The 14,995-nt window shown below is 44.3% G+C and overlaps 1 protein-coding gene across 7 annotated transcripts in view; it reads left to right on the forward strand.

Annotated features, from left to right (window-relative positions):
* The window catches only part of ttll5 (tubulin tyrosine ligase-like family, member 5), a 100,797-nt gene that overhangs the window by 16,136 nt on the left and 69,666 nt on the right, over positions 1–14,995 (forward strand). For all 7 annotated transcript variants that reach the window (XM_029730227.1, XM_029730223.1, XM_029730226.1 and 4 more), the window contains exons 13-15: positions 6,447–6,528; positions 7,094–7,155; positions 13,454–13,545. In XM_029730227.1, coding sequence (XP_029586087.1) covers positions 6,447–6,528; positions 7,094–7,155; positions 13,454–13,545 — 236 coding nt within the window. The remainder of the gene's footprint in view (positions 1–6,446; positions 6,529–7,093; positions 7,156–13,453; positions 13,546–14,995) is intronic.

The raw sequence follows: 14,995 nt of genomic DNA on the forward strand, positions 1-14,995 counted from the left end.
TCTGTCTGTCTGTCTGTCTGTCTGTCTGTCTGTCTGTCTGTCTGTCTGTCTGTCTGTCTGTCTGTCTGTCTGTCTGTCTGTCTGTCTGTCTGTCTGTCTGTCTGTCTGTCTGTCTGTCTGTCTGTCTGTCTGTCTGTCTGTCTGTCTGTCTGTCTGTCTCGCCAGGTCCCTCGCACTTGGAAAATACTTTCCAAACTTAGCTTGGTTGGCGTTCAGGGTCTATCAATAATTTGCTCCGTCATAATCATTTGCTTCTCTTCAGCTAGGCCTAGAGGGTGACCGTTTGGGACTGAGGTGTGGTTTAAACTGAGATCACCATGTAGGCAAATGTTGTGCTACAATATTGACTGAGCAACACCAGCCCAATGTGGAAGGATTTATAGTGTGTATATAATGGCATGAACATTTTATATTGTATATAATGGCCTCCTGACCAATTATGCTATTTTGTTTGTGCTGATCTTAATTTTTTGTTGTTGTACATAATGTTTCCGCCATCGTTTCCTATGACCGAAAAGAGCTTCTGGACATCAAAACAGCAGTCACTAACCTCGATTTGGCTGAAGAATTCAGGACATAATGCTCACCCGGACCAGGCCCAAATCCTTGACACTCGCATAAATATATATAAATATAACGGGGCTTTCTATGCATCGGCAGGACAGAACGGCAGCGTCTCGTAAACTCAAGGGCGGGGGTGTGTGTCTTTTAACAGCTGGTGTGCAATCTCTAATATTAAGGAAGTCTCCAAGGTTCTACTCGCCTGAATTAGAATACCTCATGATAAGCTGTAAACCATGCTATTTACCAAGAGTTAATCTATATTTTTCGGAGCTGTCTATTTACCATCACAAACCTATGCTGGTACTAAGACCGCACTCAACAAGCTATATAGGGCCATAAGCCAATAAGAAAATACTCATCCAGAGGCAGCACTCCTAGTGGCCGGTGATTTTAATGCAGGAAAATTGAAATCTGTTTTACCTAATTTCTACCAGCATGTCACCTGTGCAACTAGAGGGGGAAAAAAACTCAAGACCACCTTTACTCCACACACAGAGATGTGTACAAAGCTCTCCCTCACCCTCCATTTGGCAAATCTGACCATAACTCTATCCTCCTAATTCCTGTTTACAAGCAGAAACAGGAAGTACCATTAAAACGCTTAATTCGGAAGTGGCCCGATGAAACGAATGCTAAGCTACAGGACTGCTTTGCTAGCACAGACGTGAATATGTTCCGGCATTCATCCGCTGGCATCGGAGTTTACGACATCAGTCACCGGCTTCATTAATAAGTGCATTGACGACGTAGTCCCCACAGTTACCGTACGTACTGTACATATCCCAACCAGAAGCCATGGATTACAGGCAACATCTGCACTGAGCTAAAGGCTAGAGCTGCCGCTTTCAAGGAGCGGGACACTAACCCGGACGCTTTTAAGAAATCCAGCTATGCCCTCCGACGAACCATCAAACAGGCAAAGCATCAATACAGGAATAAGATTGAATCCTACTACACCGGCTCTGACGCTCGTCGGATGTTGCAGGGTTTGCAAACTATTACAGACTACAAAGGGAAGCACAGCCGAGAGCTGCCCAATGACACGAGCCTACCAGACGAGCTAAATTTCTTCTATGCGCGCTTCGAGGCAAGCAACACTGAATCACGCGTGAGAGCATGAGCTGTTCCGGACAACTGTGTTACTACGCTCTCTGTAGCCAATGTGAGTAACACCTTTTAAATAGGTTATCAGGATGCATACTTGGAGCATGCACTGAACAGCTGGCAAGTGTCTTCACTGACATTTTCAACCTCTCCCTGACCCAGTCTGTAAAACCTACATGTTTCATGCAGACCTCCATTGTCCCTGTGCCCACGAACACCAAGGTAACCTGTCTAAATGACTATAGTACTCACATCTGTAGCCATGAAATACATTGAAAGTCACGGCTCACATCAAGACCATCATCCCAGACACCCTGGACCCACTCCAGTTTGCATACCGCCCCAACAGATCCACAGATGATGCAAATTATATTCCACTCCACACTGCCCTTTCCTGTTTGGACAAAATGAACACCTACGTTAGAATGCTGTTCATTGACTACATCTCAGTGTTCAACACCATCGAGCCCTCAGCTCATTACTAAGCTAAGGTCCTTGGGAACGAATACCTCCCTCTGCAACTTGTTCCTGGACTTCCTGACGGGCTGCCCCAAGGTGTTGAGGGTATGCAACAACACATCCGCCACACTGACCCTCAACACAGGGGCCCCCCAGGTGTGCGTGCTTAGTCCCCTCCTGTACTCCCTGTTCACCCACGACTGCGCACGACTCCAACACCACCATTAAGTTTGCTGATGACACAACGGTGGTAAACCTGATCACCGAGGAGGTCAAAGACCTGGCAGTGTGGTGCCAAGACAACAACCTTTCTCTCATCTTCAGTAAGACAATGGAGCTGATCGTGGACTACAGGAAACGGAGGGCCGAGCATGCCCCCATTCACATCGACGGTGCTGTAGTGGAGCAGGTCGAGAGCTTCAAGGTCCTCGGTGTCCATATCACTAAGGATTTATCATGGTCCAAACACCAACACGGTCGTGAAGAGGGCACGACAACGCCTCTTCCCCCTCATGAGGCTGAAAAGATTTGGCATCGGTCCTCAGATCCTCAAAGTTCTACAGCTGCACCATCGAGAATCTTGCCTGGCTGCATCACCGCTTGGTATATCAACTGCTTGGCATCCAACCTCAAGGCGCTACAGAGGGTAGTGCATACGGCCCAGTACATCACTGATGTCGAAAGTACAAGGTGTCGAAAGTGTTCCGCAGGGATGCTGGCCCATATTGCCTCCAATGCTTCCCACAATTTTGTCAATTTGGCTGGATGTCCTTTGCGTGGTGGACAACTCTTGATACCCACAGGAAACCGTTTAGTGTGAAAAACCCAGCAGCATTGCAGTTCTTTACACAAACCGGTGCTCCTGGCACCTACTACCATACCCTGTACAAAGGCACTTAAATCTTTTGTCTTGCCTATTCACTCTCTGAATGGCACAAGTACGTGCGTGCATGCACACACACACACACACACACACACAATCCATGTTTCAATTGTCTCAAGGCTTAAAAATCCTTCTTTAACCTGTCTCCTCCCCTTCATCTACACTGATTTCAAGTGGATTTAACAAGTGACATTCATAAGTGATCATAGACTGACCAGGTGAAAGCTGTCATTGTAATGTTTTGTATATGCAGTGTACTTCCACTGACACCCCAACACACACAGACACATACGCCCACACGCACAAACATGCAAACTGACGCCACACACATACGCTCCTGCTAGTCACTTTACCTCTACCTATACTACCAGTCAAAACAGCTCATTTGTGGAATTTCTTTCCTTATTGCATTTGAGCCAATCAGTTGTGTTGTGACAAGGTACAGTAGGGCCTTCTTCTGTATACCACCCCATCTGGTAAAAGTCCATATTATGGCAAGAACAGCTGAATTAAGCAAAGAGAAACGACAGTCCATCATTACTTTAAGACATGAAGGTCAGTCATTCCGGACATCTCAACATCAACTGTTCAGAGGAGACTGCGTAAATCAGGCCTTCATGGTCAAATTACTGCAAAGAAACCACTACTAAACGACACCAAAATAAAGAAGAGACTTGCTTGGGCCAAGAAACATGAGTAATGAATATTAGACCAGTGGACATCTGGAGTCCAATTTTGTGATTTTTGGTTCCAACCGCCGTGTCTTTGTGAGATGCAGACTAGGTGAACGGATGATCTCCGCATGTGTGGTTTCCACCGTGAAGCATGGAGTAGGAGGTGTGGGGGTGTTTTGCTGGTGACACTGTCTTTGATTTATTTATAATTCAAGGCATACTTAACCAGCATGGCTACCTCAGCATTCTTCAGTGATACGCCATCCCATCTGGTTTGCGCTTAGTGGGATTATGAATTGTTGTTCAACAGGACAATGACCCAACACACCTCCAGGCTGGTCAAATAGCCCTTACACAATGAGCGTGGTGGAGTGCTGCATCAGATGACCTGGCTTCCACAATCACCCAACCTCAACCCAATTGAGATGGTTTGGACCACAGAGTGAAGGAAAAGCAGCATATGTGGGAACTCCTTCAAGACTGTTGGAAAAGCATTTCTCATGAAGCTGGTTGAGAGAATGTCTAGAGTGTGCAATGCTGTCATCAAGGCAAAGGGTGACTCTAAGAATCTAAAATATATTTAGATTTGTTTAAAAAAAATTGGGGTTACTACCTGATTCCATATGTGTTATTTCATAGTGTTGATGTCTTCACTATTATTCAGCAATGTAGAAAATAGTACAAATAAACAATAACCCTTGAATGAGTAGGTGTCTAAACTTTTGACTGGTACTGTATATGTACAGTACATAGCTTGTACCCATATACATCGACTTGGTACTGGTACTCCCTTTTTATATAGCCATGTTATTTTCTACTCCCTTTATATAGCTATGTTACGTTCCACATTTTGTTACATTACAGCCTTCTAAAATTGATTAAATCATTTTCCCCCCTCAATCTACAGACAATACCCCATAATGACCACTCAAAAACGGTTTTATTTTTGCAAATTAATAAAAATAAAAATAAATCACATTTACATAAATATTCAGATCCTTTACTCAGTACTTTGTTGAAGCACCTTTGGCAGCGATTACAGCCTCGACTCTTCTTGGGTATGACGCTGCAAGCTTGGCACACCTGTATTTGGGGCGTTTCTCCCATTCTCTGCAGATCCTCTCGAGCACTGTCAGGTTGGATGGGGAGCGTCGCTGCACAGCTATTTTCAGGTCTCTCTAGAGATGTTCGATCGGGTTCAAGTCTGGGCTCTGGCTGGGCCACTCAAGGACATTCAGAGACTTGTCCCGAAGCTACTCCTTCGTTGTCTTGGCTGTGTGCTTAGGGTCATTGTCCTGATGGAAGGTGAACCTTCACCCCAGTCTGAGGTCCTGAGTGCTCTGGAGCAGGTTTTCATCAAGGATCTCTCTGTACTTTGCTCCGTTCATCCTTCCCTTGATCCTGACTAGTCTCCCAGTCCCTGCCACTGAAAAACAGTCTCATAGCAAAGGGTCTGTATATTTATGTAAATAAGGTATTTCTGTTTTTTTATTTGTAGTAAATGTGCCAAAATTTCTCAACCAGTTTTCACTTTGTGTGTGTGGATGAGGAAAAACATTTATTTAATTCATTTATAGTAAGGTTGTAACGTAACAAAATGTGGAAAATGTCAAGGGGTCTGAATGCTTTCCGAATGCACTGTATAGCCATGTTAGTTTTATTCGTTATTCACTGTCACAATTTTTTATTTTTATTAAATTGATCTTTAATTTTGCATTGTTGGACAGGACCTGTAAGTAAGCGTGTGACGACAAATTATTTCATTTGAAAGCGGATTTGATGATGCGCAATTTATAGACTATAATGAAATGTTTAAATGCTGAGTGCTATATGTCCCTAACAGCCTATTGTGTCGCACTCGCACATGCTTCAGTGTATTTCTTTATAGGCTTCAAATAATTGAAATAATATAGCCTAGGTAATTCATTTTCGTTCCTTCTTAGGCTCCCTGTCTGGCTCCTGACGTATTTAGAGTGTTTATATGCTGTTTAATATGACATGTAGCCTATTTGAAATTATGTGCGCTTCTTACATTCACATTTTCATGTTTATTGAAATACTTTTCTTTCAAATCATATGGTTTGGTTTTAATACTTCAAAACCAAATGGTGGTCACAAAAATAGATGGGTGTTGGTTAAATTGATTTTAACGAATGGAGCGAATTTGGAGTAGCGTTGTTGTTTTTTTCCTTTTAGAGGAGTGGTTGGAAAGGACATGAAGCACCGGAGCGGAGAACCGCTCGATGAGCGGGATTTCCAACTGCTCTACTCCGCTCACATGCTCTGTTCTCATCTCAGCTCTTATGAAAGCAGCTCAGTGGAGCTGAAATGTGAATATACTTAGCTAATGTAATGCAGCCAGCCAATCCTCAGTAGCAGCAGTCGTTTGATGTAGTTTCTCTCTCTGAGTGATTGGATATTTAATATCCATATAATCAGTAGCCTGAACACCAGCCATGTTGTCAACTGCCAGTTTGTGGGAACCAAGATAAGACGCTTGAAGTCTTCTGTGTTATATTGTGGCTTATTATTGTTTATAAGACAACAGGCTCTTCCATTACTAGGATCAGAAGGTTTTCCTCACCACGTGACCTGACCAGGAAAAACGCTAGGCCCTAGCCTATTACTTAGCCTAATATGTGGTTGGGAAAAGATTCCTAGTTATCACAAATGGGGTCAGCGGAAGCCAGAATAGACAGACTCTGCTGACCTCCCATGTCCTCTGGTAACTCCATTATTCATGTGTGTGTATTTATCTACAGAACTGTATGGCTTTGATGTGCTCATCGACTCCAATCTCAAACCATGGCTCCTGGAGGTCAACCTCTCTCCCTCCCTGGCCTGGTGAGTGACTGTGACTGACTGCATGTCATCTCACGGTTCACAGGAACAAATACATACTTATGCCAGATCTTTGACCTTACAGCAGTTGCTCTCTGAACATCATTCTGAGAGCATTACTCTGCTCTGAAAAAAAACCTGTGTAAATTGCTGAAGGGACTTTAGGGTAACTCAAACAAGTGTTCTTCTTGTCCTTCTTTGAGATGAAACACACTTCTGTTTTCCTCCCATAAACCCTTAAACATCCTCTGGTGAGCTCTAGTAATAGACATGTTAATATAACACATAATGAAATGGCATGTTTGAGGATTTACACTTCATTTGTTGATAAATACCCAGTGGCTAAATGTAAGCTTTTATGTCCTCATCCTCTTGAAATACATCTGAGCAGTTCTTTCCAGCCCAGTAAATTCTGTGAGTTGACTGTGATTGAGACGTTTGTGTCCTCTACAACTTTGGGATTGCACTTGTTTGTGAGAGGGCATATTGTGTTATTTTATTGTATGGACTTTGATGTCTTTCTAATGTCTTTTGTTAATTTTTATATGATTTGAATCTTTCATTCCAGCGACGCTCCTCTGGATCTGAAGATAAAGGCCAGCATGATATCAGACATGTTTTCTATTGTGGGTGAGTCTCTTTCTCCTTCTCTCTTTGCACATAAAAAAAAGTGTTAATGCATGGGTTTTGGGGAGGGGGGAATGCCAAGGGTTTGGGCTTGCGACTACACCTGAATGAATGCTCTAGGCCAAAATGTTTCTGTTTATTACATACCCACCTGTAGGGTTGGACGGTATCCAGATGTCCATACTTTCATACCGTGCCTGTGTCATCCTGGGGATATACGGAATTACCAGTAGTGCACACAAGGGGTGCTATATATATTTTTATCAAATGTAAAACCCCCTTTTAAAAAAAGTTACTTACCAGAATGCTAACTAGTACTATGGAATCCTCATAGTGGATGCTAGGTAAATGCTAACGCGCAAATGCGAACATTTACTACTAAGACTGATAACCCAGATCATAAAGTTATGTAAGTATACTGAACAAAAATATAAACGCAGCATGCAACAATTTCAAAGATTTTACTGAGTTAAAGTTCATATGAGGAAATCAGTCAATTTAAATACAGTAAATTTCATTAGGCCCTAATCTATGGATTTCACATGACAGGGAATACAGATATGCATCTGGACACAGATACCTTAAAATAAATTGTATTTTGTCACGGTATTTATGTGCATTCAAATTACCATCAATAAAATGCGATTGTGTTCTTTGTCTGTAGCTTATGACTGGCCATACCATAACCCCACCGCCACCATGTTCACAACATTGACATCAGCAAACCGCTCGCCCGCACGACGCCATACACGTGGTCTGCGATTATGAGGCCAGTTGGCCGTACTGCCAAATTCTCTAAAAGGACATTGGATGCAGCATATGGCAGAGAAATTATCTGGCAACTGCTCTGGTGGACATTCCTGCAGTCTGCATGTCAATTGCACACTCCCTCAACTTGAGACATCTGTGGCATCGTGTTGTGACAAAACTGCACATTTTAGAGTGGCCTTTTATTGTCCACTGCACAAGGTGCACCTGTGTAATGATCATGCTGTTTAATCAGCTTCTTGATATACCACACTTGTCAGGTGGATGGATTATGATGGCAAAGGAGAAATGTTCACTAACAGGGATTTGTGCCCAACATTTTAGAGAAATAAGCTTTTTGAATATGTAACATTTCTGGGATCTTTTATTTCAGCTCATGAAACATGGGACCAACACTTGACATGTTGCGTTTTATATTTGTTCAGTACATATCAAAATGCAGTTTGCAGCACAAACAAAACAAACATTAGACAGCAGGGATCTTAATCCAGGAGGGGATTGTCTCTGCTCCTGTTATCAAGAAGCTTGATCTTGCAAGCTAACTTTAGCCACTTAGCTAACATTAGCAAGATAGTAAAACCCAGCTTGAGAGAATAACATTTGGCAAATCCTATAGAGTTAACTTAATCATTATAAGGTGTGTGTATATAGCTGGCAAACAAAATAGTCTAACAAGCAAAATGATGAACGCGATCTGCTTTATCTATTACCTAGTGCACAAGTTGACTGCAGGTATTTATTTAAAAAGTACTAATATTCAAATGTGTATTAAAAAATGTAATATTGGGTATTGACCTTATTGGAAAGTCATACTGATGGTATTTTGAAATACCCCAGGATACCGCATATATGGTGTACCACCCAACCCTACCCACCTGTTTATTTTAAACCATAACCTCTATATACTTTCTTGTTTTAAAGCCTAGTTTGTCAGAAAGGTCCAGTTTTTAGGAATCCACAAATTGCCATGCAGGCTCTTTATCTCATTATAACCACTCTTGCTAAGATACCTATTTCCATTTTGACAATATAATGAATTGTAAGGACCTTTTCTCAGGCAGGCATCTGTCTAATCATGCACACAAAATGTTTTCAAGCCATCTCAATAGCTTTGCATAGTAAGTCAGTTCAGAACAGGCCCGATTCTCAACACTTCATTTAGGACATGTCATGGGCAGGCTGCTTAATGAGTTGCCCTTTTGTGATCACTTTGCTCATGCCTTTAACACCCGTTTCCATGTCTCCTCCAAGGCCTCTCTTTACCTGTGAACTGGGCTGCGGCCTAGCTGGGGAGTGCCAGCGTAGATGGAAACTTTGTTGGCCCTGGCTCCTGCCATCCTCAGCATTTAGCCTGCAGCAGGTTCCACTACGTTTATTTTTCAGCCCGGTGTCTCTTGTTATTAGGGCTTTCTTCAGCAAATCCTCACTGCGAAGGAAGAAAGCCACTAATTGGCCATTCTGCTGCCTGACGCTTGGTTTCAGCCTGTGGAGATAGTCAGGCATTGTTTTACACTTTAACTTTTGCCCCACACTTAGTTTAACGTTGTATATTAGAGAATATGCCTAGTAGGATTGCTCCATAATGGGGCCTCAGAATTGTGGAGAAACCACAGGCATCATTGTAATTGACATTCAATGACTGGCAGGGGAAATTGTCAACAGATGACTTGGTTGTTTTGGAGTCATTAAGCTCTCTTGAGAAATGCGATCTCACATTATTAAGCCAAATAAATCCTTAGCTTGCAAACAAAAAATTGGTTAGCCCTAGGTGCAGATTAACACTGTTTATGCAACAGACTCTTAATGCAGAGAATAACATGTCTTTATTATGTCACCTTCCTTCACAATTAATGCATTCTCAGGTAGCTAGGTTGGCGCTGTGGAGAATATTTGATAGAAATTCAAGTCCACATCTGAAATAAATATTCTTATTACACTTTCAATCTCAGCCAATTTTTTCCAAAGCAAGTTGAGCATTGACAATGACACTTGTACTACAAGTACAGCTCATTTGGGGTGGCAGGTAGCCTAGTGGTTAGAGCATTGGGCCAGTAACTGAAAGGTTTCTGGATCGAATCCCCAAGCTGAGAAGGTAAAAATCTGTCGTTTTGCCTCTGAACAAGGCAGTTAATCCACTGTTCCCTGGTATTGTCACGCTCTTCACCTTCATCTGAAGATATCTCGAAATCACTGTCAGACCAATACGCAGCGGGTTGCGTGCTCCACATCATTTTATTTAAATATGATGTACACGAAAAAAACAATAAACACGACAGATGACAGTTTCACAGGCTGAACAGACAGCAATGCAAAAGATACAATTACCCACAAATACCAAACACAAACACACCCCACTATATGGGACTCTCAATCAAAGGCAGATAGACAACACCTGCCTTCAACTGAGAGTCCCAACCCCAATTAACCAAACATAGATATACACCTACACATAGAAAACCTAACCTAGAACCTAACCCAATACTCACAACCCCACTATACCATAACCAAACATAACTCTGCCACGTCCTGACCAAATATAATACAAAAATACCTAAGTATATGGTCAGGACGTGACATTACCCCCCCCTAAAGGTGCATACACTGAATGCACCAAACCAACAGAAAAAAAAAAAACACACAAAAAAACACACAATTAACCCCCTAACTAAAGGGAGGGAAGGGAGGGTGGCTGCCGTCAACGATGGCACAGTACTACACCCCCCCTCCCCAACCCACCTATATTGGAGGTGGCTCCGGTTCTGGCCTACTGTCCAACAGACCGTAGACCGACCTGTTGGGCTTAGGACAGTAGGCAGACTTCTTTGGTTCTGGTTCGTGGGCCGACTCCTTCGGTCCCAGGCTGTAAGCAGCCTCCTTCGGTTCTGGGTTGTAGGCAGAATCATCACAGTCATAGTTAATCAACTTTACTTTAGAATTGTGACCAGACTCACCCGGTTCTGGGTCACAGGCAGCTCCCCTCAGTCCCGGGTCGCAAGCTGTTGTCGGATACTCTGGTCCGCACCCCGGTGTCGGATCCTCTGGGTCGCACCCCGGTGTCGGATCCTCTGGGTCGCACCCCGGTGTCGGATCCTCTGGGTCGCACCCCGGTGTCGGATCCTCTGGGTCGCACCCCGGTGTCGGATCCTCTGGGTCGCACCCCGGTGTCGGATCCTCTGGGCCGTACACCGGGGTCGGATACTCCAACGGCCCTGACCCAGGATTCACCAGGCTGGGGAGACATGATGGATGCCTGGCCCTGGGCACAGGCACAGGACTCACCAGGCTGGGGAGACATGACAGAGGCCTGGCCCTAGGCGTAGGCACAGGACTCACCGGGCTGGCGGGCGTCCCTGGCCACTCTGGCAGTTCAGGACAGTTGAGACCCACTGGAGGCCTAGTCCTGGGAGGTGGCACAGGACGGACCAGGATGGGGAGACCCACTGGAGGCCTAGTCCTGGGAGGTGGCACAGGATGGACCAGGATGGGGAGACCCACTGGAGGCCTGGTCCGAGGAGGAGGCACAGGATAAACCGGGCTGTGGGGGAGCACTGGAGTTCTGGTACGGACACTCTTTACCCACACTCCAGGCTGAAAGCCCACTTTGGCCCGGCACAGGCGGAGAGCAGGCATTGGGCGAACTGGACCCTCCCAGCGCTCTGGAGACACAGTGCGCAACGCCGGCGCAGGATAACCTGGACCGAGGAGGCGCACTGGAGACCAGACGCACTGAGCTGGCACCATCCGCCCTGGCTCGATGCCTGCACTCGCATGGCACTTGCGGGGGGCTGGTATGTAGCGCACCGGGCTTTGAACGCGCACTGGGGACACCGTGCGCTCCACAGCATAACACGGTGTCCTACCAGTACCACGCTGCTTCCGGTAAGCACGGGGAGTTGGCTTAGGTCTACCACCTGACTCTGCCAATCTCCCCGTGTGCCCCCCCCCAAAAAAATTGTGGGGCTGCCTCCTGTGTCCGTTGAGCTCCCTTGCCTCGTACCAGCGCCTCTCAGCTCTCGCCGCCTCGATCTCCCACTGCGGGCGGCGATACTCCCCAGCTTGAGCCCATGGTCCTTTCCCATCCAGGATTTCCTCCCAAGACCATGACTCCAGATAGCTTTTCTCCTGGTGCCTCTCCTTGTGCTGCTCCTTCCTCTGCTGCTTGGTCCGTTGTTGGTGGGTAATTCTGTCACGCTCTTCACCTTCATCTGAAGATATCTCGAAATCACTGTCAGACCAATACGCAGCGGGTTGCGTGCTCCACATCATTTTATTTAAATATGATGTACACGAAAAAAACAATAAACACGACAGATGACAGTTTCACAGGCTGAACAGACAGCAATGCAAAAGATACAATTACCCACAAATACCAAACACAAACACACCCCACTATATGGGACTCTCAATCAAAGGCAGATAGACAACACCTGCCTTCAACTGAGAGTCCCAACCCCAATTAACCAAACATAGATATACACCTACACATAGAAAACCTAACCTAGAACCTAACCCAATACTCACAACCCCACTATACCATAACCAAACATAACTCTGCCACGTCCTGACCAAATATAATACAAAAATACCTAAGTATATGGTCAGGACGTGACAGGTATACCGTCATTGTAAATAAGAATTTGTTCTTAACAGACTTGCCTAGTTAAATAAAGGTTACATTTAATCTCCCTGTATGTTCATATCAGTACTTTTGTCATCATTTGTTTGTACTTCCCTGTCATGATCCGTTGACGATATAAAATGACACTGAGCCCCAGAGCCTGGAGGCCATATCTAATGGCGCTGTGTGAGGGACTGTGATGTGTATGTCTGTACCAGGGCCAGCTTGCGGCTGGATCTCCCTCCACTCCCTCCCGCTCATTAAGTGAGAGGAGGGAATCATAAATATCCAGTTATCTTTGGACTGATGCATGAGTGCAGGCCTGGGGAAAATGAGCAGTGACATGTAAAACATACCCCATCTATTATTCACCAAACAAACCCCGGCGCTTTTGGCAGATAACACTTGGGCTGCATACCAGCTCTGTAAATAATGACAGCATGCCATTAGCATTCATTTTCCCCTTGTGTGTAGCTGTCAGTAACGCGTCAGCCGTGCTTGTAATATTTTGCTGCATTTAGACAAGAACGTGGCAAGAGCCCGATTCTTACCTGACGGCTTGGATGAGGCAGTACAAATAACCTCAGGACCTGAGCTGTCGATTTGATCCAAAATAAGTTTTCCTATCACTCTGTATGAGAAAGTATGAAGGGAAAGTATAAAGTAGTTTTTCTGTCTTCACTTTTTGGATCAGTTAGCTCATAGTGAGTTTTAGAGAGAGCATATGTCAATTATTGGGAGTCGGTGTGAGAAGAACTGTGGATAAAGATTAGGACTACAGCTGCCGTATTGATGTCACAAATGGTAGTGTCAGATTGATCTTTTATTCATGTGGCTTTACTGCTATAGATAACACATGCTCTCTAGAATATTTGGCCTCTGTCATTTACTCATTGTAGTGTCATGTCCCTGCAGGTTTTGTTTGTCAGGACCCCCTGCTACGACAACCCCGCTCTGAACGGGTGGCTCTGGACCCGGGCCTGAAGTACCCAGCCCACAAAGCACAGGTATGGGACACCACCCTTCTAATTGTTTCACAAAAAAGTGATTTAGTTTAGACATCTGAAGGAACCGTCTTTCCATGCCATATACAGTTGAAGTCGGAAGTTTACATACACCTTAGCCAAATACAGTTTTTCACAATTCCTGACATTTAATCCTAGTAAAAAGTCTCTGCCTTGGGTCAGTTAGGATCACCACTTTATTTTAAGAATGTGAAATGTCAGAATAATAAGAGTGATTTATTTTATTTCTTTGATCATATTCCCAGTGGGTCAGAAGTTTACATACATTCAATTCGTATTTGGTAGCATTGCCTTTAAATTGTTTAACTTGGGTCAAACGTTTCGGGTAGCCTTCCACAAGCTTCCCACAATAAGTTGGGTGAATTTTGGCCCATTCCTCCTGACAGAGCTGGTGTAACTGAGTCAGGTTTGTAGGCCTCCTTGCTTGCACACACTTTTTCAGTTCAGCCCACAAATTGTCTGTAGGATTGATGTTAGGGCTTTATGATGGCCACTCCAATACCTTGACGTTGTTGTTCTTAAGCTATTTTGCCACAACTTTGGAAGTATGCTTGGGGTCGTTGTCCATTTGGAAGACCCATTTGCAACCAAGCTTTAACTTCCTGACTGATGTCAATATATCCAGATAATTTTCCTCCCTCATGATGCCATCTATTTTGTGAAGTGCATCAGTCCCTCCTGCAGCAAAGCACCCCCACAACATGATGCTGCCACCCCCGTGCTTCACGGTTGGGATGGTGTTCTTTGGGCTTTTTCCTCCAAACATAACGATGGTCATTGTGGCCAAACAGTTCTATTTTTGTTTCATCAGACCAGAGGACATTTTTCCAAAAAGTATCATCTTTGTCACAATGTGCAGTTGCAAACCGTAGTCTGGCTTTTTTATGGCGGTTTTGGAGCAGTGGCTTCTTCCTTGCTGAGTGGCCTTTCAGGTTATGTCGATATAGGACTTGTTTTACTGTGGATCTAGATACTTTTGTACCTGTTTTCTCCAGCATCTTCACAATGTCCTTTGCTGCTGTTCTGGGATTGATTTGCACTTTTCGCACCAAAGTATGTTCATCTCTAGGAGACAGAATGCGTCTCCTTCATGAGCGGTATGACGGCTGCGTGTTCCCGTGGTGTTTATACTTGTGTACTACTGTTTGTACAGATGAACTTGGTACCTTCAGGCATTTGGAATTTGCTCCCAAGGATGAACCAGACTTGTGGAGGTCTACAATTTTCTTTCCTGATGTCTTGGATGATTTCTTTAGATTTTCCCATGATGTGAAGCAAAGAGGCACTGAGTTTGAAATACATCCACAGGTACATCTCCAATTGACTCAAATTATGTCAGTTAGCCAATTAATCAGAAGCTTCTATAGCCATGACATCATTTTTGGGAATTTTCCAAGCTGTTTAAAGGCACAGTCAACTTAGTGTACGTAAA

This window comes from Salmo trutta, chromosome 33 (genome assembly GCF_901001165.1).
Source record: "Salmo trutta chromosome 33, fSalTru1.1, whole genome shotgun sequence".
In the NCBI taxonomy this organism is placed as follows: Eukaryota; Metazoa; Chordata; class Actinopteri; order Salmoniformes; family Salmonidae; genus Salmo; species Salmo trutta.